Source organism: Andrographis paniculata, unplaced genomic scaffold, assembly GCF_009805555.1.
Source record: "Andrographis paniculata isolate CXL003 unplaced genomic scaffold, ASM980555v1 Contig37END, whole genome shotgun sequence".
Lineage (NCBI taxonomy): Eukaryota > Viridiplantae > Streptophyta > Magnoliopsida > Lamiales > Acanthaceae > Andrographis > Andrographis paniculata.
In genome coordinates this window covers 4,527,117-4,550,869 of record NW_026137570.1, presented here as the reverse complement: position 1 = coordinate 4,550,869, position 23,753 = coordinate 4,527,117, and the positions used below count along the sequence as shown (strand labels likewise).

General features: G+C 35.2%; 1 protein-coding gene across 14 annotated transcripts; it reads right to left on the bottom strand.

The window, feature by feature from the left end:
- Positions 1-3,229: 3,229 nt before the first annotated feature.
- LOC127250747 (auxin transport protein BIG-like) lies at positions 3,230-12,111 on the bottom strand. Of its 14 annotated transcripts, none has more exons than XM_051274183.1 (11): positions 11,895-12,111; positions 11,616-11,694; positions 9,051-9,133; positions 8,781-8,837; positions 4,872-5,013; positions 4,744-4,782; positions 4,600-4,675; positions 4,400-4,520; positions 4,008-4,304; positions 3,851-3,940; positions 3,230-3,777 (listed from the first exon to the last, which is right to left on the bottom strand). In XM_051274183.1, exons 4-11 carry the CDS (start codon positions 8,781-8,783, stop codon positions 3,742-3,744), a joined length of 804 nt encoding a protein of 267 aa, XP_051130140.1. In that variant the 5' UTR covers positions 8,784-8,837; positions 9,051-9,133; positions 11,616-11,694; positions 11,895-12,111; the 3' UTR covers positions 3,230-3,741. The 14 variants fall into 14 exon arrangements, 11 of the variants coding, with proteins under 11 accessions (XP_051130140.1, XP_051130141.1, XP_051130143.1 ...); XM_051274184.1 differs by having other exon boundaries at positions 11,616-11,687; XM_051274185.1 differs by lacking the exon at positions 8,781-8,837 and having other exon boundaries at positions 3,232-3,777.
- Between the last annotated feature and the right edge of the window lie 11,642 nt (positions 12,112-23,753).

The window sequence follows — 23,753 nt, the reverse complement described above, 5'->3', positions numbered from 1 at the left end:
AATAAAAACTAAATCATCCCAAAAATGATAATATAAATAAAAGGCTAGTAAAATGCGAAATACCGAACTGATGATGGTGACCGATCACTAGCAGTAATTTTTGAGGTTTCTGTTATCTTTAGCAACTGCGATGGAACAAAAGAAAGTAGAGAAGCCTACTATGAAGGTAACCACTACAAAAAAATAGTATATTCGTAATGGAATTCCGTTCCTAAAGTTCACGTAGCTAACGTAATTCCATCTTTAATTCCGTCTCTAATATCATTAGTAATGGAAAAAGTGGATTTAACAACGAAAAAATTTTGTTATAAAATTGATATTTTTTTGTAGTGAACAATGTTAAGGAGAATTTTACGATGATTCCATTCAACACAAGAGTAAGAAGCAAAGAAATAAACAAGGAAACAATCTCGTTAAATGACTGCTATGTAGATGTTATTAAAAGGGATGGAATCTCATATCCAAACTACAACCAAGAATATACCACACCAATATATATATACATATAAAGAACAAAAGTCTTAATTTATCCACACACAAACATATATGTGTGTAGTATATGATATGATATAATATGATATGCCTAATTAAAGTCTGGATGGATATCTATTATGAGTTGAGCAACTAATTATTTAACGTCGAATTGGAACTAATTAGTTAATATTCAGAAATATCTTGATTCCCGCTATTTTATCCAGTAACTAATATATATGTTCGTATGAAATTTTATTTGATGTATCGAAGATCTGCAGAATGTTCAAACAACCAATTGGTGCATGTATGGCTGCTAAATTGTCCACGTTGGCTGCTGATGTGGAATATTTTTCCACATATTTTTTGAGTTTGAAAAAGTGCTTTTAAGAGATAAAAAAACAATTGAAATCCTGTTTGTTTTATTGATAAATGGCACAAGGAAAAATTTGCAAGCATTGATTTGGAAAGTAAAAAAAAAATAGATGAAGAAAGAGGAAGGGACATATCAGACATATCAGACCACCAAGCTGATGTCTGCATGTCTTCAAATCTGCTCTTGATGCTCGGTTCAAGGCCTGATATATTAGTCTTTGAAAAGCTCCAACATTAGATAATTTTTTTATCTCAATGATTTACTGTAATCAAAGATAAAATACCTTGTCCCTCGTGCTTGTATCAAAATGGAAAGTCAAAAAGAGATGAAGAAAAAGGAAGGGAAACTCACTCCGTTTTGTATATGTAGAAAGATGAGACATCCATTTAGCTATCTGCAAGACTGCAACCTGCTCGAGTTCATGGTTCAAGGTCTGATGTTCGAGGCATTGAAAAAGCTTCAATGTGAGACAAAATATATATCTCACTGTCCTAATTCATATAAAGACAAAAGGGCTTTGTTCCACGAATTTGTATGCAAAAGGAAGGTAAAAAATACAGGAAGAAAAAAATTTCCAACACCTATAACCAAAAGAGGTAATATTTGACTATCTTTTTCTTCTAGGCATTTATGTGGAGTTTGACATATCAATTTTGTCCCATTTGCATAGATATGTGTCATGAGATGTGTCTTGACATATTTGACCATTTTGAGTCAATTTGTTATCGAATGCTAATTGAAAGAAGTGGGTTTGTGTATGTATATATATACACTACCCATGGAATTGTAAAAAGGGAGCTTTCATAATTTTCTAAGAGAGAAAATGTAATATCTTTCACGTTCTGAGTAGCGAGTGAGAACTTGAAGAGTTTTATTCATCTTCACTGAAAGGAAAGCCCAAATCCTATGGTGTAATAGTTGAGTTTCACTTCTAGTTGAGGGGGAGTGTTTTCTTTTATTTTGAGGTATTTTTGTGGGAGGTTAGACCATGTTTTGAGTAGAAAAATCTGGGAGGATTTTTATCTATTACATTGGGTCTGAACCATGTCGAAGTTGCTTGAGATTTGAAGCCAAAATCACATCCTGAAGAAATCATAGCAGTGTGCTGTGTCGATAAACCGCCGAGTGTTTGTTTGGTTCAAATGGGATTCCAAAAAGAGTCGAAGGAGAAGGAGGTGAGAAGCTGCCTACAACAACGTCCCATTTCTGAGCACAACCAATAGAGGTCGAGGCCTTGCATGCTTGCCTTTGCGAAGGAAAGATGCACTTGTTCGTTGTAGGAAAACCAATACATTTGAGTTGGATTTGTGGCTGTTGATTTGTGGAGTTTGTGTGAGGAGTTTTTCTATCTTGTTCCTGCCTTACTCATAGTGGAATTGTTCTGGGTTGGTACCCCCGAGATGTAGGCCGGTTGAGGGTCAAACTGGTCAACAAACTTCGGTGTGCTGTTTGTTTCGATTTACTCTGCACTGCACTTCTTGTTGCTTGTTCGTTGTTTGAATCTCAAGCAGACAACGTCACTCTGAACATAGCAAACCTTTTGAGTTTGCAATCCATTCCGCTACATTGTTCAAGAGTGATCAGGATTGGAGTTTAAGGTGTAGAAATACATCTAGTGGACCCATCAATATATATATATATATAATTAACTAATTTTCTAGTTTCTTCACCATAACAAAGGAACTACGATGGTTCAGTTTTCTGAATGGCTAACAATAGTTTATTTTTCAGTGCTCTAAAATTCAAGAGTAGCAACACCATATCACATAAATCTTAGTTACAAAATTGTAAACAACAAAAAAATTTCACACATGCCATTCTCACTACAAAAAAACTCTTGATTTGCGAGGGAAAAATTCCCTCGCAAATCAAATTATTTCCTTTGCAAAACATGTTAGCGAGGGAAGTTGCGAAGGAATACACGTCATCGCTATACACTTGCTCGCTACTTTGGATCCGAAGAAAAATTCCCTCGCAAATGTTTGTGAGGAAATTTAGCGAAGCATCAATTCCTTCGCAAATATTTGCGAAGGAATTTTGCGAAGATATAGTTTTCCTTCACAAATTGATTCAAAATTTGCAATGGAGTTCATTCCTTCGCAAATATCCATCGCAAATTGATTCAAAATTTGCGAGGAAATTCATTTCTTCGCAAATATCCATCGCAAATCATTTTACATATTATCATCACTAGTTCATTTCAAATTCCTATACTTTCAAAATAATTACAAACTAACAATATATTTATTTTAAATTCGTATACTTGTCTCAAACAAGTACAAAATAACATTATAAGAAATCATTTTAACCATCCAAATAGTAAGCACCATGTAAACAAAATAAACTCCATCTCCAATGCCATATGATAACATAAAATAAAGCAAACATTCCATCAATTCATAAAATACCAAAAAGTAAACGAAATATGAAGGAAACATTCCATCAATTCAGAAAATACCAAAAGTAAACGAAATATGAAGCAAACATTCCATCAATTCAGAAAACACCAAAAGTAAACGAAATATGAAGGAAACAGTCCATCAATTCAGAAAACACCAAAAGTAAACGAAATATAAAGCAAACATACATCACGCGATCGGGGGAGCACCGGTATCGCCGTCCGGATTACGACGGTCTAAGTGAGCCTGAATCTTCCGTAACTGTTCCATGATGGTCATATTTTGTTCCTTCATAATCTGCTGCTCGTGTTCTATTCTCATTATGCGTTCCATATCTGTAGGTTCAACTGTAGGGGTGCGGCCGTCACTGTTAAACAATGATTGCTCAGTAGGAACCGTTGATGCCAACGATCCCAACCCAAATATACGTTTTTTCTTATCACGGGGGACTAAGCTTAGAAACGCCTCGTCCTTGCTATAGTCATTGTCCCCAAGTTAGGACATCCCCTCTTCAATATGTTTCATTCCATCCTAAAAATACAAATATATTCATGAATTATATGCAATACTTTAAATAGTGCTTTAAAACATATGATTTTCATACCGCTACTTGGGTAGCCTTCATGTTGCACCATGATTTTTTATCCTGCTTCCTCGTGTGAGCCCACTCATACGTTCCCCATTTCTCAAGATTCTGCATTGTATATCGAATATCAAACCAAAAGAATACACAATTATATATAAGTAAAATTACTACTAACCAACTTTTTTGCCGTCTCCATGAACGAGCGTGATCCCCCGGTATGCGTCGACTCTAGATTATTTGCTAAATTGCCCCGACGTCTATTAGTCTTGGCAGTCTTTGACCTTTTTTGTGCATCATTGGAGCTCCAAGCCCTTTTCCATGCACCGAGCACCGCAGTGGGAATAATCTTGTGTGCGGTTTTATCCCGCCCACCTCGAATATCACTCATCCATTTGTTATAAGCCTCTTGTACGCTAGTATTAAGTTTCTTTAAGACTTTTTCCTCATGAGCCGGATCCCACTTGATGTACTTCTGCATTGATTAGAGTACACAATACAAAAATGTTAGAATAAATGGAAGTGAATCTAAATTAGTATGTTAAGAATTCACATAATTAGTTGACATACCTTCATCTTATACCACCGGCGTGTATCTTCTGGTACGGAGAGCCACTTGCTTCCTTCCTTCACTAATTTTGATTTGAAAACATCTCGGAACTTAATCGAAGCATCACGTGGCCAGAAGATGCTGTAAGTTTTATACATTTTAAATTAATACTACAATACCAAGTTGAATGCTAGCAAAAAGATCTTAGACAAAAACATACCTCCCACCAGACTCGACTCTCACTTCGACACGTGGGTCGTCTCCAACAACAATATCCGCTTGAGAATCTCCAACATCTGTTCGAATAAGAGCTTTATGTAATCTAAAAAAAATTAACTATAGCATTCTCATAAAATTTACTTACGTGATGTGGTAGCATGTGTATTCTCGGCCGATGTAGCATCTGCAGACGTACATGCATAATGAATAGTTATGAATTTTATTTAAATTTGCACAACTTTAAAGATATTGAAATTTTTATATCTTTCTTACCTGACCCTTCTCCTACTTGGCTCTCAGAAAAACTCGGCTCATGTTGCTCCTCTTGCATTTTCGCCTGCCACAACAACATTTGTGACCTTGCCAGACGGCGGATGTTCTGGCTTCGTTGTTCTTTATTGGATCCTTGCGACATCTACAATTGAAAGTACATTATCAAAAATCTTAAATATAGTTCGGAATTATGAGAAAATATAAATAAGATTAAATCTTATAAAGTTATAACCTAGTCATAAGGCACATCATCATCCGAACTCAAGGAGTAAAATTGATTGTCATCAGAACTATATGTCTCAAGAAAGACTTCTTCCTCTGTATCAGAGTCATCAGACATTTGCAAGGGTATTACCAACTACGCCACCTGTTGATACCAAATTTATAGATTCCCCGATTCTGACAGATTCAATCATGCATGCTTCAACAACTGGATCTTGGTACGTCTCAGTTTCTGGTTGAGTGAACACTTCTCCGTCTACCAATTCAATCCAACCTCGAGGTTTCACCCGACAAACAGCCAACCAATCATCTTTGTCCTTTCTCAAATTTGGGAATGAAATATAGCTGACTTGCATAGCTTGCAGCCCAAGTATAAAAGGTTCATAAGTGCATAATGTTTTCCGTTTGTTTACCTCAACCAAGTTGTAATTTTCATGCTTCTTTGTTCCGACACCACTAGTTGGATCGAACCAATCACAACGAAAGAAGATGCATCGTTTTATGGGTAGTGCATGAAACTCAACCTCCATAATTTCTTGAATATTTCCAAAATACTCTAACCCTCCAGCATCTACGCAAACCCCGCAGTTATAAGTTGACCTGCTTGATCCATGTGTCTCCGTGTGGAAACGGTAACCGTTGATAAAAAAAATTGGATATGTGATAACCTCCACCAACGGGCCGTGCGCAATATCTTGAAAAATTTTATCCAAAGCATGTTGGTTCTCCGCCTAACATAGAGAAGTAGATAATTATACCATATTACTGGAGCAGTAAAGTTGTTGTATGTCAACACCAAATACATACATATTCGTAGAACCATGTTATAAAGTTCTTTTGAAGCTGCGAAGCAACCTCGACCTCTGAAATACGTGGATTCGATTGCCTCAATTCATTGTCAAAGATCCTACAGTAAAAACATCAAGTTTCACTAATACATAATAACATATAGACAAAAATTGTAATCAGGAAACCCAAAAAGCTTACGATATGAACGGATCTATTTCGAGGACATTCAGGAGAAAGTATGTCTGAATTGCATTCCCTTCTCTAGGAGTTAGAAACCGTTTCTTGGGTTTGCCTTGCAATCGGGCTGGATGGTTGAACACAGGCAATGTATCACTATTTCCATAAATAGGTGCACCACCGTCATCTTGTCTAGGAACATTCCTCGCACGCGTATAGACGTGTTTTTCAAAATAGTGCGAGCAAAAGAAACTAGCCTCCCTTACGAGATATGCATTTACAATTGACCCTTCAACATGGGCCTTATTTTTAACCATCCTTTTGAGACAATTCAAAAACCTATGAAAAGAAAACAACATTGTCATGTAGGTTATGCAAACGGGTTTAAGTATACACTAAAGGTGACATGAAAGAACATTTCAGATTGATTCTATGTACCTCTCGAAAGGATACATCCAATGAAATTTGAACAGGCCCAGCAATTTTTACCTCGTGTGGTAGATGGACGGGAAGATGTTCCATACTATTAAAGAAACCTAGAACAAATATTGTCTCCAATTTGCAAAGGATCACGGGTATTACAGACTCTAACATCTCCATATCACTAACAGTAACAACTTTTGACGTAAGCCGACGAAAGAAGTTGCTTAACTCGGTTAGTGGCTCCCAAATATTCTTAGGCAATAGCTCTCGAAACCCAATTGGAATGAGCCTTTGCATGAAGACATGAAAATCATGGCTCTTCATTCCAAACAATCGATATTTCGTCATGTCCACACATCGGCCGAGGTTGGACATGTATCCATCAGGCATCTTCAACTTTTCAACCCACGTAAGGAATTCTTTCCTACGAGGTTTATCCAATGTATACGTAGCTGGAGGGTAGTATTGACTGACAATGTCATATTCAAGTTCTTTTCTATCACAAAGTTCTGTTATGTCTGCCCGTGCCTTTGCATTATCCTTTGTCTTACCCTTCACATCCATTACCGTGTTGAATATATTCTCGAATACATTTTTCTCAATATGCATAACATCCAGATTATGTCGTACCTATAAATCCTTCCAATAAGGTAAGTCCCAGGAAAAACTTCTTTTCCGCCATCCACACACACGGGCAAGCCTTTGATTCACATCAGTAGCATCTAACTCTGTTACTTTCAAAAACCCATAACCATCTATCTCTTGGAGTTGTTCCACTCCTGTTTTCATACGCGGCGGGGGATTGAAGTCACTAATTCCTTTTTTAAATTTCTTTTGATCAAAACAGTACGGGTGATTCTGGGGAAGAAACTTACGATGAGCATCAAACCACGACTGCTTGCAACCATTTAATAGAGTGAAAGCCACTGTTTGTTCCTGACATATCGGGCAAGCAGTCTTTCCAGAGGTCCCCCACCCAGACATCATCGAATAGGCAGGTAGATCACCTAGAAAAATTAGTTTTATTATTAATATAAAATTTGAGGACAATTACTTATAGAGAAATGTGCATATTTTTACCTATAGTCCATAATAGTGCAGCTTTCATGATAAAATTTTGTCCACGAGATGCATCAAATGTTTCAACTCCAGTGCACCATAGCATGTTCAGCTCCTCGATAAGTGGCTGCAAATATACATCAATCTTTTGTTTTGGATTTGCACCACCCGGTACTACGACAGAAAGAAACAAATATTCATCTTTCAGGCACATATTTGGGGGAAGGTTGTACGGTGTCACAACTATGGACCAACAAGAATATTGTCTTCCTGATTGTCCAAATGGTTGGAATCCATCGGTGCAAAGACCCAAACGTACATTCCTTGCCTCCATTCCGAAAGAGGGAAATAGTGCATCGAGATGCATCCAAGCATTTGTATCACTCGGGTGGCACAACACATTTCCACTTTCATGATGATGACCCGCATGCCACCGCATATACGAAGCCGTCCTTGTAGATACAAATAGACATTTCAACCTTGGTGTGATGGGCAAGTAAAACATGTACCGTATCGGCCTCCGTCGCCCATTTTTTACTTTATAACGTGGTTTTTCACAAAACTTACAACACTCTAAGCACTCATCTTCTTTCCAGAATAACATACATCCCAACTGACAACAGTCAATCTTTTGTGCCGGAAATCCCAAACCTTCAATCAATTTTTTTGTTTCATAAAAATTCTTCACGAAACAATTGTCCTCTGGCATGATATTGTGCATTAGCTGGCACTGTGCATCATACCATCGCACAGACAAGTTAAAATCTGCTTTGATAGTTAGCATCCTCGCCACAGTGGATAATAAAGTTGCCTTTTTGCAACCCTCCCATAACTCCTTGCCAGCCGCACTGAGAAGGTCATATAATTTCTTATCATCTGGGTTCGGTTCTTCAGCTTCCACAACACGTGCCTCAACATCGGGACCTCCAGCGTTCATCACCATTTGGGTGTAATCACCCATTGCAGGTTCAACAAAACTTTCTGGTACTTGTCTGTTTGATTGATTAGAGCTACCACTCCCGTCATGCTCCTCACCATGACATGTCCATCTTTCATAAAAACGAATGAATCCTCTTGAGTACAAGTGGTATTTCACATCATCGAAAGGAAGAAATCTGATATTCTTGCAACGCTTACATGGACATCTTATGTTACCAACAATCCTATACACCTCTGGACTGGTTATACAGTACTTAAGAAAATTGTCTACCCCAACAATAAAATCCCTATTCAGAATACCATTTTGCATTCTATTGTACATCCAAGACCGCGTAGTACTCATGTTGCATTTATATTCTGCAGAAAATACAAATTTCTAAAAATGATTTTCAAAACATTAATAAACAAGAATGGATATATAAAGAAAAAATTAAGCTCATAATAAAGAATAATTACTTATATTAAAAACATACACAATCTTCAATCATAATTTATTCATAATGTATTCATTGTTATCAAAGAATAAAAAAGAAACTACTAGAGAATATAATACAAATTCAAGGAAAATACCTTTGGGACTGCAGTTGCCAGATTTTCTTTGTTTGCTTACAATAAACTCAATGAACCAATTGCAATCGTGTCTTTGGCTCCACCTATATTATATGATTTTGATCGATAATAAGGGGCATAATAAGCAAAATAAAAAATATATATCAACTCAAACTCATGAGTCATCCATGGCTTCTATGTTCTATGCAACGTACTAGTTAATTAACAAGCCCAAATAAATACATAAATGAATAAATGACAAATCCGCCACAGGCCTGTTGTTATAATAAAGATTCAGCACTTTCACTGATTTTGATTTTCGAGCATCATGCACATTCATGGTCACACTCTGAATGGTGTAGCTACCAGTGCATTTCACAATGATCCGATTATCAGTGAACTTTGTTTCAGATTTCAGACTTTCAAGCTTCATGCGACTGTAAGGAACCTCAGGTGAGCTGCAGGCAACACAGGGCTCACTCTCGAGATAGTAACCATCAAATTCCACCAAACCGCTCAAGGTGTTGTAAATACTTGAGTTAGGATGATTAGCCAGAAGTTCGTTTTGTGTGTGGAGTGTCTCAAAAATGGATTTAATCACATCAGAAGTCAAACACTTGTCTGTGATTTCAATGTTCTGCTGCTTTAAGCTGCTATCTTGCATTTTCCAAGCAAGCATGTGATAAGCTCTGTATACTCAATGACATTCTGTCCATATAATGGTAAATGCCTAACCTTCTGCAAGAGCACAGATAACAGTGTCTTCTTGAATGGCTGTTTGCCATGGTGCCAAGCACCAAGTACGACACATTTGGCTTCCGCACGCACAATGCTTGAATTCCATTCTAACAAAAATGTGTCAATAAATTGCTTCAGAAAATCGTCACCACGGTCAGTGAAGACATGCAACACCTGTTCCATATCCATGTAAGATTTCTCTGCAGTAGATTCACTTCCTTCTTAACCTTTCTTCTTTTTCTTAGACTCAACAGATTGAAGCCCCAACTTATTTGAACTTATACCTCCATCTCCTCCACTTTCAGCCTTCTGTGAAGTGTGATTGGCATCCTTTCCTGTGTAGAAGGCCAACTTTAAAAGTTTCAGTGTTTGAACAACACATTCTTCTCCGAAGGTGAAAAGTCCATTTATGAGGAAAGGCAAGACATCACTGTGCCTCAAGCAATATTTCTGCCAGTTTCTAGGTCTTGCAGCAGAAACTTCAGCAATGGTTGAGAGACACTTGACTATTTTCACACTCCTTTCATAAGAGATGGAAGATTGAAATCCACCTGACTTATTGATGTGCTTGTAGAGCTTCTTAATTTCACTTGAGAACTGCCAAGAGTCCCTCACACTGTAGTAATGTGTCTTACTCCCACATATATGCAGAAACAGCCTCCTAGCATATCTCCGAACAAACGTCGTATTTGAATTGTTGATGTAGCTGCAGAGAACATCCTGATATCCATCGAGTTTCAAATCTTTTCCAGAAGAAGTCTTGTAAGTCTTATCTTTTTCCCCCCCTTTATCATGCTTTTCAGGGCGAATTAAACAGTATACCAAACGAAATGTGTTCTCCAACAACAGTCTGTGATAGTCGGCAAAGAGATCTGAACGGTGCAATTTTGAGTATGAATCTGAGAAAAATGGTGAAAAGTTACCAGCAGGGAGCTCTCTCTTAACGGTCAACAATGCACCACAGCCAGAACCATGGGTCAATCCATGAGTATCAGCAGTAACAGGAGTCTTGAAGACATGCACAAGCTGCTGCAGGATATCCATGAGATAATTAACAAATACTTGCTGCCTAAGATAGCCACATGCTCTATGAAGACAAGAGGTAAAGTCACCCTTTTCTTGGCCATCCGACATAGATGAACTGGATAATGACATGGAAGAGTGAGTCTGGATTGTCATTTTCTCTGATGTATCTGTTGTCCCACAAGATTTTGATGAACTAACATCACTGCCCGGTTGGTTCCAGTTACGAAGCATAATGGTGAAAAACATGAAGATAAGAATAGAAACTTCCCCAAAATATGAGCGGGTGCGGGCTACAAATGGTTGGTTAATTTTCATCTCATCAAGAAACCACTTAATCAGCTTCTCCAAATTTAAGCTCTCAGCTTCTACACTATCAACAAAGGGATCCCCAACAGCTGATGACAATCTATGGAAGAGCTGCATCACTGGAATAGCCTGCACTCCAGTGGTGGTCTCCATCCAGCCTTTTAGTTGCTCAAGTAGCTCAGAAAGAAGTAACGAGTTCACAGCTCTTTATTATAACAACAGGCCTGTGGCAGATTTGTCATTTATTCATTTATGTATTTATTCATTAGTTGCATCAATCTCTAGGATAATTCAATGCCGAATTGATGTGGTTTGACACAAATGCACATATACGGATGAACTAGTTGAATAATCATTTTATTTAAAAGCATAAACAAGGCCAGCAATTAATTTTGTTGTGCCAGCATCATGAATACAACATATCGTAAGTAAGCAAAAGAACACAACATTATTATCACTGATGCGGATTGAAAACTTTGTCAATGTTAAACAAGTAGAGCAGATGAAGAAGCTAACCTGCAGCTATAATGCTCCCTGAATCAACCTCGTACATGAAAGCCCCATTTTTGTACATAACAAGCCCCATTTCTGTACGCTGACAACAAGAAAGCAATTCAATGTCCAAATTTATTCCTCGAGTTTAATCTAGCATGAACTTCACCTGAATTTACATAATCATCCAAGTTCATATAGCAATTATACAAAATTCTAATGGAAAAGGCAATTTGAAGCTCATATATATATATATATATATATCAGAATAAGAACTCCAAAAACAGATCATATATAAATTACCATAGGATTTAGAGCTCATCTTCGAGTACTCTGATATGTAGGATTAATTCGAAGCTCTGGACATCTTAGGAACACATAACAAAACCAATAATTGCAAATCAAAACTCTAACTCTTCGTAATAGATGGATTGGAGAAAATGAAAACAAAAACATAAACAAAGAGGAGAAGAAGAAGAAAGAAGAAAAAAGACCGAAGAAGAAGAAAGACTTGTGGTGTGGCGGCTAGGTTAGAAGTTTGGTATCAATAATTTTAATAATATTTTTGTAATTAAAATTATTTTATATTATTATTTGTTTTTTATATTAAAAAAATAATAATACTAATATAATAAAATAAAGTATTTTATTTGTTATATAAAAATATGTTTATTTTTTTATTTAAAAATATTTGTATTTTTTAATAAAAAATTATATTATATTTTATAAATTTTCATAATAATTATTTTGTTATTAATTTAATAAAATCCAGAATTTATTAAGAACTTTTTTTTTTTTTACTTTTGATCATTTTTTTAAAAATAATTTAAAAAATATTATTTATTAATAAAAATACTAATTTGTAATTTTGTGAGGGAATATAAATCTTTAGCAAAATTCTTCGTTAATAGAATTCCTTGCAAATTATGTTCGTTAATTACGAATTAATTAATTTCCTTACAAAATTTCTTCGTAAAAACAAAATTCATCGATATTTGCGAGGGATATAAAATTCCTTACAAAAATCCTTCGCTAATGTATATATTTTTTGTAGTGTCTTTTCAACAATACATGCAATTAAGCAGCCTTCACAACCCGACAAATTAACATGCACAGTACATAGTCACGTTGCATAGCTTTGCAAGGAAGCCTTCGAGAAAATAGAATTTTCATGTTTAAAGATCCATTTAGTTTTGTTTGTATTCAGAATTTATGTAATTTACATACAGAGTTAGTGCAATAGCCATTCAATTTATGTAGAGTCTCTGATTGCAGAAAGAATGATAATAATAATAATAATAACAACACATAACAAGCATTTTGGAAGCCTTATTGCCAATATTTATGTACGAAGTAAAACTCCATTAACGTATATTCTTTCTTAGAAAATCAATTTCCAAAATCGACAAGCAGTAACAAAAAATAAGAGAAAGAGAGAAAGAAATTTTGGAATCTAATATTCAGAGGCTCGAAAACCGTTCATCAATTCCGTCGTGTGGATTCCGGTAGGTTCCAAAGAACTTGTCCATCGTCGGATTGGAGCGGCTCCTTCAGTGGAGCCTGCATGGCTTTGAGCCTAAACGGCCAATTTTTATGGAGTTAACTAAAATCTACTACAACACAGATAAATCTACTGAAAATTAGATAAAAGTACATTGGAAACATAAATTAGAAAGAAATCAACAAAAGAAAATATGACTTAGAATATAATTGGATAATCTCCTAAATCTATGGATAAACTAATAAAATGATAAAGATTTGTTAGAAGGGATGTGTTCTTGTCATGTGTGGTATGTGTTTTACTAGATTTAATCCTAAGACCAAGTATTTGCTCTCTCTACTAAAGAAGTGGTTAGAATTATTCTTTCCACTCTTTCCAATCGTCTGACAACTCCCTCTATTTAATTCTCAACCGTTGGACCCACTCCAACCGCTTGACAACTCCCTTCACTCAATTTTCAACCGTCATACAGTTGTGACTACATGGTCTCTCAATCTGTTGGTGGAGCAAGTTGCACCAGGTCTGGAGGATTCGCCGCCCCAAAAATGGAAATGATTGGGGTAAGTCAGTTTTTGTGCTACTTCTAAGCAGCAAAGGTTAGAATATTGTGGACGAGCTTCGCGAGCCGATTGGAGTTTGAGTTGAAGAAATTGGCGACGTTTGAAGTAGTAGTTGTGTGGGTGAGTAATGTGAGAATATTTTTTGGAATAGGGCATATTAAATTCGACTTGCTCAATCGGTTTTGAACCGGTGGTTGGAAACAGGTGAGTGAAGAAGAGATTTGAGAATACGGAAATGGAATAAAGTGATAAAAAAAGAAAGTTGAGAATTGGGGAAGAAAGAGGAGATAGAGAAAGAACCTGGTGTGGGCGATCGCAGGTGTGAATGTCTACTGAATTGATAATTGATTAAAGCTAAAGTATTCATTATTATATATTATTATTGTTTTATAAGAATAAAATAATATTAATATTTGTCCTGTAAAGGATAGTTTGATGGTGTGGGAGTCAATTTGTAACAACATTCATTTTAAATTTTATTACTATCTAATATACTAATATTTTTTAATAATTGATTTTTAATTGAAATTTAATTTAACTATTTATTAGATTTATTATTTACTTATTTTTATATTGTAACAAAATTACTTATTACTATTATTTATATAATTTTTACATAATAAATAAATAATAAATATATATAAATAAAATTAAAATTAAAATTAATTGTTTTTTAATAGAATTAAAAATTAAAAAAAATTAAAAAATATAAAAGAAAATTATTAAAAATGAATAAATATAAGAGTTTTTATTTTTGTATTTCACGAAATTAAGTTTTGTGAGTAATTCCGTGACTAAATTACTCATCGAAACAGTGTTTTAAGTAATTTCGTGAGTAAATTACACAATTACTTACGGAATTAAGTTGCGTGAGTAACTCCATGAGTAAATTATTCATAGATTTAGTTTTGTGAGTAATTCGAGTATTCCATAATATTAGTCACGGAATTAATTTCAAGAGTATTTTCCGTAAATTTTTTTTTAGTGATTATAACATATTAACATTCACTTGTAAATTTTTATAAAAACATAGATTTCATCCTATAAAATATCAACTTCAAATCTTTCTTAAAACCAAAATTTAAAATTAATGTTCAAAATAAAGCTTGTTTTCTCCCGTGTTCTACTAAATTTTCACTATTAATAATTTTTCTTTAAAAATCTAAAATTAAACATTTTTTTTATATTATATTAAAAATTATTTTTACATTCAACTTAAAACATAATCTATGATCATTTACAATTAGGATTACTTGGGTATCTAATCCCATTCGCTCCCCTAGTTTTCATCTCTCAATATCAATATCAATATGAGTATCAGCACAACAGAGCATTTTCATCGTTTGTGTTCTTTCATATTTATATGTATTTCACCGTTTCACTGGAAATTCCATCTATCTACAACGTACTCTACTCTAGCTTGGTAGTTTTCACCACCTGCCCGGGGTTGAGCCCTGGGATTTGACGACAGACTTAATAAGTCATTTACATATGCTTTACGCCCAATCATATCGGATAACGCTTGCATCCTTTGTCTTATTATGGCTGCTGGCATGGAGTTAGCCGATGCTTATTACTGTCATTGCTTCTTAATCGGAAAAAGTTCACAAACCGTGGGCCTTCTACCTCCACGCTGTTCGAATTTTGAATTATAATGAACTAGAATAGTTTTTTAATATCATATAAATAAATATTGATATAATCTTGTAAATGTAAGTTAATTTTTAATATAATATAAAAATAAATAAAAATAAATACTCTCCTTATCTAAGTAAAATTATGCTTATTTATCATTATACTCTATTTACCAAAAGTATATTCAGATCATATTTAGTGAAAAAATATATATATACAAATTTTGTTTGAATCTTTACCCATTATTTGTTCTTTATTTACAATATTATCACCATTCATACGATTTTAATTAAAATTTACATTATCAATCCTATAAAAATATCAATCTATCCTTACAAAAAAAAAAAAATATGCAATATCTGTTAAATTACTATTTTTTAAAAATTCTCATATAAAAAGTTTTCACATATTTTTAAGGGAGGGGAAATTATTTAATTTAATATTTTAAAACAAAATGAAATTGGGTCTGAAAATCCAGAAATATACAAAGTATGGTGATGATGGCACATGTGATGTGATGCAAATGAATACCATATGTGATATGAACAGTATATTCATGTGAACTTATTTATTTTTATCCACATTTTCAGTCCCATTGTATTACTTTTGTTGTTACAAGAAAATAATTTAACCTATGATTATACTAAATTATTTTTAAAATTTCGATAGTATTTATTAATGATAGTTTGTTTTTCCTTTTAAAAAGAAATAACACAATAAATAACTCTTTTCTTTCATAAAAAAATATCATACCAAATATTCAATGTTTTACTATTTTAAACTTTTTTTGAAATTCTATACTTTAAAAATTTCTATCTTACCCAAGCTTTAACTTGATTTATTTGTATTTTTTTTAGATAAAATAGTTTTTAAATATACTATTTTCTAAATAAAAATAATATTGAATGTGATATATAAGTGACTATATATTTTGAAATATTAAGAGGGTATTTGGTAAACAATTTTTTCAAAAATTTTTAGCTTATTGAAGAGTTTTTAGCTGTTTGACCGGTAAAACAGCTAATTTTGGTATTTTGTAAATTAGCGTTTTCAAATAGCTTATTGGGTCCAAATAAATTAGCTTTTTAATTTTTATTTTTCTTATTCTTTATTTGCCCTTAAAATTAATTAATTCCTTTCACATATATTCATATATTTTTTTATTACACTATTTATTAATTATTTAGATATATTTTCTCGTAATAACTTGTAAATTCATATTTATAAATTTAAAATAATTATCTTTTTATATGTCAATTATCTTATTTATAATTTTTTAGAATAAAGATAATATAAAAATATTAATATTATTGAATCAATTATATAGCATTTTTTATCGCATAGTATTTTTATTAAAAATGAATACATTTATTTAAAATTATAAATTTAATATAAATATATATTAATTAGAAATTAATCTAATAAAAATACATATAATAAAAATTTTTGCTCTTTTATATTTATACTATTTCTAATGAAAAAATATAGTATATTTTTCAATAAGCTTGCATTAATTCTTTACAAAAATATTTTTAAAATAATAGAAAAAAATATACTACTAAAATTTTTCTAATTTTAAAAATTAATAATAAAATTGTAAAAAAGTCTACCCATCGAAAAAACTCAACTAAATATTTTGAAAATAAAATATAAAATATCCTTAATTATCATTTTACGTATAAACAGCTAGTATCAAACCGCTATTTTACCAAACATTTTAATAAAAATAGCTAATCGAATCAGCTAACAGCTAACAGTTAACAGCTAATCGAATCAACTAATAGTTCACAGCTATCAGATAATTGTCAAACACACTCTAAATGATAAAAAAAAATTAAATATACAAGTAAGGCAAGGTTTTTATTTTTATTTTTTATTTTTATTTTTTTGAAAAAAAAATACATCTATTTTATTTTTTCTACCAAATGTCCTCGTCGGCCTAGCAATTCCTCGACACTCACGAGAAACTCGCTAGTACAGCCTCGCACACGACTCCACTCTAAGCTAGAAAGCAAGAACACTATAAAATGTACCCGGCAAACTAGCACTACAAAAAAATAATATATTTGTAACAGAATTCCGTCCTTAACGTTCACGTAGCTAATGTAAGTTCATTCCTATTTCCGTCTCTAATGTCATTAGTAATGGAAAAAGTAGATTTAGAGACAAAAAAAATTTGTTACAAAAATAATTTTTTCTTGTAGTGCAAAGTGTATATTAGCTCTCTGAAAAGTGAAGTGAAGTACAACTGAAGGGTCATCCCCTATTTATAGATACTCTAACGGACCGAGCCTAACGCAGGCCAAAGCATACTCACACTCGGATAGACTCTATCTATACAAAATACATATAAGGTAAGCTATGTAAAAAAATACGGATAAACTATGTCAAACGGATAGACATTAATTCGGTCAAAAGGGCGATCTCAATATTTCTATAATGTTCCGGAATATTCTGAAAATTTTTGAAAACTTCCGAAATATTCTGAAAGATTTCTGAACCTTCCAGAATATTCCGAAATGTCTCAAGGCATATCCACTATCCTCTTTGCTTTTGCGCTCCACAGGCCGCTCTTCGGTGTCCCCTTGGTAAGTTGCAGAACACTTCTCGGCGTTCCTCGATCAAAGTTTCGGTCCGGGACATTCTCCCCCACTTGAGCTAGGCATCGCCCCCAATGCCTTGAATCTGAATAGAACCCTCGAGTTGCCATGAGTCTTTGGTTTTCCTCCAGCTCGCTTCGGACTCGGATAATCCATGCCATATGGCCAGGTACTTTATCGACGGAGGTTGACTCTAGTGTTGGGCCCTCTTGTTTCGTACGATCTTTTCTGTCACCATGCCAGCTATGTTCCATATCGGGGTTAAGTATTTGCACTTGTACATCAGACTCTTATGCATTTCTCGAACATAGCCAAGCCCTCGTATCTTCACGAGCCCTATGTCTCCTTCTTTAGACTTTCGGAACACCCTTCTCTGGCCCGTCCTTGTCTTCACTCCTTGTTCAGACTTCTCCAGGTTGACTTTGAAAACTCGCGCACATCCTCGTCAAGCTTACTAAGGCAGAATGGTGGCTGACTCATTCCCTCGTATCCTCCCACTAGTTTCTTCGGTGTTCTGGGCTGAGACTAAAATACTACCTCGAATGGGCCCTTTCTCGGACTTTGATTTCTATGAATGACTTGTTCCGTCAATCCATCGGTTCAGGGGTATATCATTCTCGACACCTTCGACTCCGAGCTTGCTAACCCCGAGGGCTCCATCTAAACTTTTCCCGTGAACCCTGGGCCCTGTGCACTAACAATGTATATTGGCCACTTCAGTAGATCGTCTCATGTGGTTTCATTCACCCCCTCAGGGACTCGCCCTAAGTCCTTATACAGGCCTCCTAGTATCTTCTTCATCATCTCCAGGGATGTTCTCGTTGCTCTGAATAGCTGCTAGATTCAACCCTCTTTCTCTTCGATCCCTCTTGATTCCTTTTGGGTTGAGTTCCATCTCCTTGTAAACCATTACATTACACAGTGTCCCACCATTTGTGATTGTGAACTTTTGCTCGTGCAGCACCATTATGGGTTTGACATGGTCCATGAACCTCATTCCTAAAAATACCTCATAATAATCCGTATGAGCTATATTAAATAGCTCCGTAGCTTTCCAATCACCGAGCTGAATGGGCACGTCTTTAGCTACACCAGACATGGGAGTCAACCTACCATTGACTCCCTTGAATCATCGTCCAAGAAGTACCCACTGTAGGCCAATCCTACGGGCCAGTTGCTCGCTCATGTAGTTGTCGTTCGCTCCTTGGTCAGGTAAGCATGTCACCAACACTCCACTTATCAACGCTTTAGTGAGCATTTTTCCTCTAAGGGTATTAGCAAGGGCCGAGTTTGTGCAGGCTACTCGGCCTTCTGTCGCCTCTTATTGTACGTCCCCCACCACAATACCTCTCCGACTTGGACAATCCCTCAAATAGTGATCCTTGCTTCTGCAGACAAAGCACTAGTCATATGTTGGCCCTGGCCTCCTCGCATTCCCGACCCTAGCCACGGGTTGTTGCCAAGTCTTGCCGGTATCACTAACCCGTGGAGTCTGCTAGTTTTTGTCTCCCCCACTTCTGCTTTGGTTAACCCTCCTTGACTAGTCGTCTTTACTTGGCTCCTTTCGCTCAACCTCAAGCAACCATTCAACGTACATGACCGCATCGTTGATATTTGAAGGGAGCTTCTCCTTAATCCTAAAGTTATCCCACGGCCTCAGGCCATCCAAAAACGTCAACATCGCCTCCTTATGGGACATATTTGGCACCTCCAACAATAGATCGGAGAACTTCTTCATGTACTCATTCAAGTAACCCTCTCGATGCCCTAACATATGAATTGTACATCATGCCTCCTCCTCTGCATCGGCCGGTGCAAATTATGCATTAAGTTCATGCTTGAATATCCTTAAAGTCGTGATGCCTCCCTCATTTCCATGCATCCCCTTGTTCCGCCTCCACCAAGTACGGGCCAAGCCCTTAAGGAACCGAGATGCCATTCGAATTTAGGTTCATCTCCCACGATGCTAGAATCCTCAAAGTATTTCTCCATATCATAGAGAAAATTATCCAAAACTCGAGCCTTCTACTCTCCAGATTAACTCTCCGGGCACGGTTTATTCCCCTTTGGGGCTGCCAAGGCAACCCTAATCGGTCTCCTCACCTAGAGTTCAGCTAGCACGGCCCTCAATGTTGCCACCTCCTCTTGAACACTCAAACGTTCTGCAACCTTAGGTTTCTCCAGCCTTGCGATCTGGACCTTGCACTCCTTTATGGTTTCCTTTAGAGTGACTACTGATAACTCTTGATTTTGCCATATTTTATAACTTATATTTATTTAATTATTTATTTATTTATGTCGAATTTTGGTATTATTTATGTTAATTTACTCTAATAGTTGTATTTATTTCATCTTTTGAGTATGAGTATAAATCGGGATTTTGATCAAGTTGGTTGATATCCCCTTCGTTTCATTAATTTCAATTTATTCTAATTTTTAGAACTTTCGTCTATTTAGCTACCCTTGTTAGCGGAGAGGATGAATTAAGTTTCTTTAAAAATGGGATTGACGAACGAATAGTGTGAGGAGGATCACTACAAGAAAAAATTATTTTTGTAACAAATTTTTTTTGTTCTAAATCTACTTTTTCCGTTACTAATGACATTAGAGACGGAAATAGGAATGAAATTACATTAGCTACGTGAACGTTAGGGACGGAATTCCATTACAAATATATTATTTTTATGTAGTGGATACCGATTATATTTATGCGACTTGACTTGGCAAAAAAAAAAATCGATGCAGAAAATGTCGAAATTAATTTAATATCCGTAGCAATGTCCACCGGGCCGCCTTGTTTCTTAATTTATGATTTATTATGGCGGTTTATTTAAAGCTTTGAGTCGTCGCATCATTTTTAGAAGCTACTCTGAATACTAAAGTTTGAAAATATTTTGGGAGATAAAAGGCTTAAGGATATGAACTTTAGCTAAGATTCACTTACACACCACCATTGATATTGCCGACAATATTCAGTCCTTATTTAGAAAATACTTTGTTTAATTTCATTAATTGAATTTATTCGAGGACGAATAAAGGTTAAGTGTGGGGAGTTTGATAACTCTTGATTTTGCCATATTTTATAAATTATATTTATTTAATTAATTAATTATTTATGTTGAATTTTGGTATTGTTTATGTTAATTTACTCTAATAATTGTATTTACTTCATCTTGTGTGTATAATATTAATTTATTATTTTTTAGGTGTAATTTATAATTATTTTGGTGTATAATTTAAATTAACTGATATGTTTCTTGAATTATATTTTTAAACATTATTTATGTGCTATTTAAGTATTTAATTTTGGCTAAACTAATTTTATTTATTATTTATTTAAATAAATATTTATAAGGTGTTTATTATTTATATATGTGATATAATAGTTGAAAACTTGTTTGGGAGTTCAAAACTGGCTTTAAAAAACGAAAATGGCGGCTGGCGAGGACTCCGTGAGCGGCGGCTGCACGGAAATGTGAGCGGAGCAGGAATCTCTGCATGAAAGTGAGCGATGGCGGCTATGCGGAAAATAAGCGGCGGCTGCACTAAATCCGCCCAACTTCCCTCAGCTCCTGCATTTATTCCTGCACTCACACAGCTCCCATATTTAATTCATGCATCATCACATAGCCAATTTTTTGCTATTTTTGTAATATTTATTCTAGAACCTTCTAGAAAATAGGTAGTTTTTAGTAAGTTACTAATAGTTATATTAGTTGCTATTTTTAGAGGTAGTTAGTAACTATTTTTAAAGGTAGTTATTTATGGTTATTTTTAGAGTTAGTTAGTAGCTATTTTTAGAGGTAGTTATTTATGGTTATTTTTAGGGGTAGTTAGTAGCTATTTTTAGAGGTAGTTAGTAGTTATTTTTAGAAATAGTTAATTGTGGGCGGTTGTAACCACGAAGCTTCTAGAAGCTTTTCCCCTTATAAATATCCCCTCTAAACACGTATATGCACCATATATACACAATAATATACATTTCATACACTCCATTTTCTCCATTTCTTTTCTCCCATATTTTTATCTAGTTTAATAATACGAGATTTTCAGTTTTGTATCGCGAGCAAACGATTTTCTCCTCATTTTCTTTTAATTCCTGCATATTATTTTAGCTAGTAAAATTCCTATCATATTTCTCCACCTCACCTTTACCCAAAAATTCATGTTAGATTTGAATTGTTCAAGTTGGATTTCGACAAGGTGGCGGAAGGGCAATAGAAGAATCCACTATTTCAGCCATGTTTCGTGTCACAAATAGATTCCGGGTAGTTCAACATAGCTAAGTACGTGGGAGCCTTGTCGACCTGCTTAGTTGCTGTTCTGAATTCGATTCTGATTAAAGATAGGTGTCAAAGGGGTAGAGCCACTAGCGGAACGGTTGGAAGAATAATTCATGGGGCATAGGCGGTGGTCTATTGGGTCACAGAAATTTCTAGTGACAGTAGAGTTTCTTGCTTGTAATGTTCTTCTCCGGGTGTTGCTGAAGCCTCGTTGTAAATCCCCTAAGTTCAAGTACCAACCGAGTCGAGCATCAGCTTAAGCGAGCAAATGCGATCACGTTCATTCCTTAGAGCCGCCCCGCAATTATACATATATTTTTCACTATCATGCCATCGTCATCCCGCTCATTTTATCCATGAAAATCTAGCCATTAAGGAACACAAAAGTCAGACACAAATGCCTCGCTTCATCCTTTCCGAGATACGTATATTTTATCGGTTTTTAGTTAGATTTAATTTCTGCAATTTATCTTTTCAATTTCTTCGATTGCATTAACTCATTGCACTTTTTCTAATTAAATATAGGATATTCGCATATTCCCTGAGTTCGACCCAGACACTCACCGATTAAAGAGATTTTTTATTTTTGACAAACTTTTTGGAGTTACTACACGAACACGCACGACACTATTTTCATTTTATACATATATCATTTTTTGTATCTTAAATGATATTTTTAAATCTCTCCAAAAATCTTCGATGAACCACCTCGGCCTTCAGCGCCTCGGTAAGCTTCACCGTCGTCAATTCCCATTTTCAAGACTCATCCCTTTCGGAATCGATCGAGGCCAGTATTCCATCATGCAACTCGTTTCTCTCAAGTTTGCAGATACGTTGCTCAACCTCTTCAAGCTTTTCATGATGATCCCCGATGGTTAGCTTCACCCTAGCCAACCTATTCTTGAATGATCCCATGATATCCGCACACTTGTCCCTCGTGCTCCTCTGGTTACGCATCAGGACCTGATTCTCAATCACGAACTCAGCATCAAACTTTTCGGTGGTCATCCCTCAAACGCAGCTCTGATACTACTTGTAACAGGTTGGATGATTCCTCCCCAAACACCTTCATGTCGGCCTAGCAATTCCTCAACACTCACGAGAAACTCGCAAATATATCCTTGCACATGACTCCACTCTAAGCTAGAAAGCAAGAACACCACAAGATGCATCCTACAAAGTAGAGTGTATATTAGCTAGCTCTCTAAAAAGTGAAGTGACGTACAACTGAAGGGTCCTCCCCCCTATATAGACACTCTAACGAACTGAGCCTAACATAGGCCAAAGTATATCAACACTCGGATAGACTCTATCTATACAAGATACGGATAAGGTAAGCTATATAAAAAAATATGGATAAACTATGTCGAATGGATAGATACTAACTCGGTCATATTCGCTAGCCTTTCTGCTTTCGCACACTGCAGACCGCTCCTCGGCATCCCCTTGGTAAGTTGCTGCACACTCCTCGACGTTCCTCGGCCAAAGTTTTGGTCCAGGACACTAGGAATAAAGGTATAGTCACAATATCACTCAATTTCTTCACTTTTACCTATTCAAAAAAACTCATTATCATAAATAAA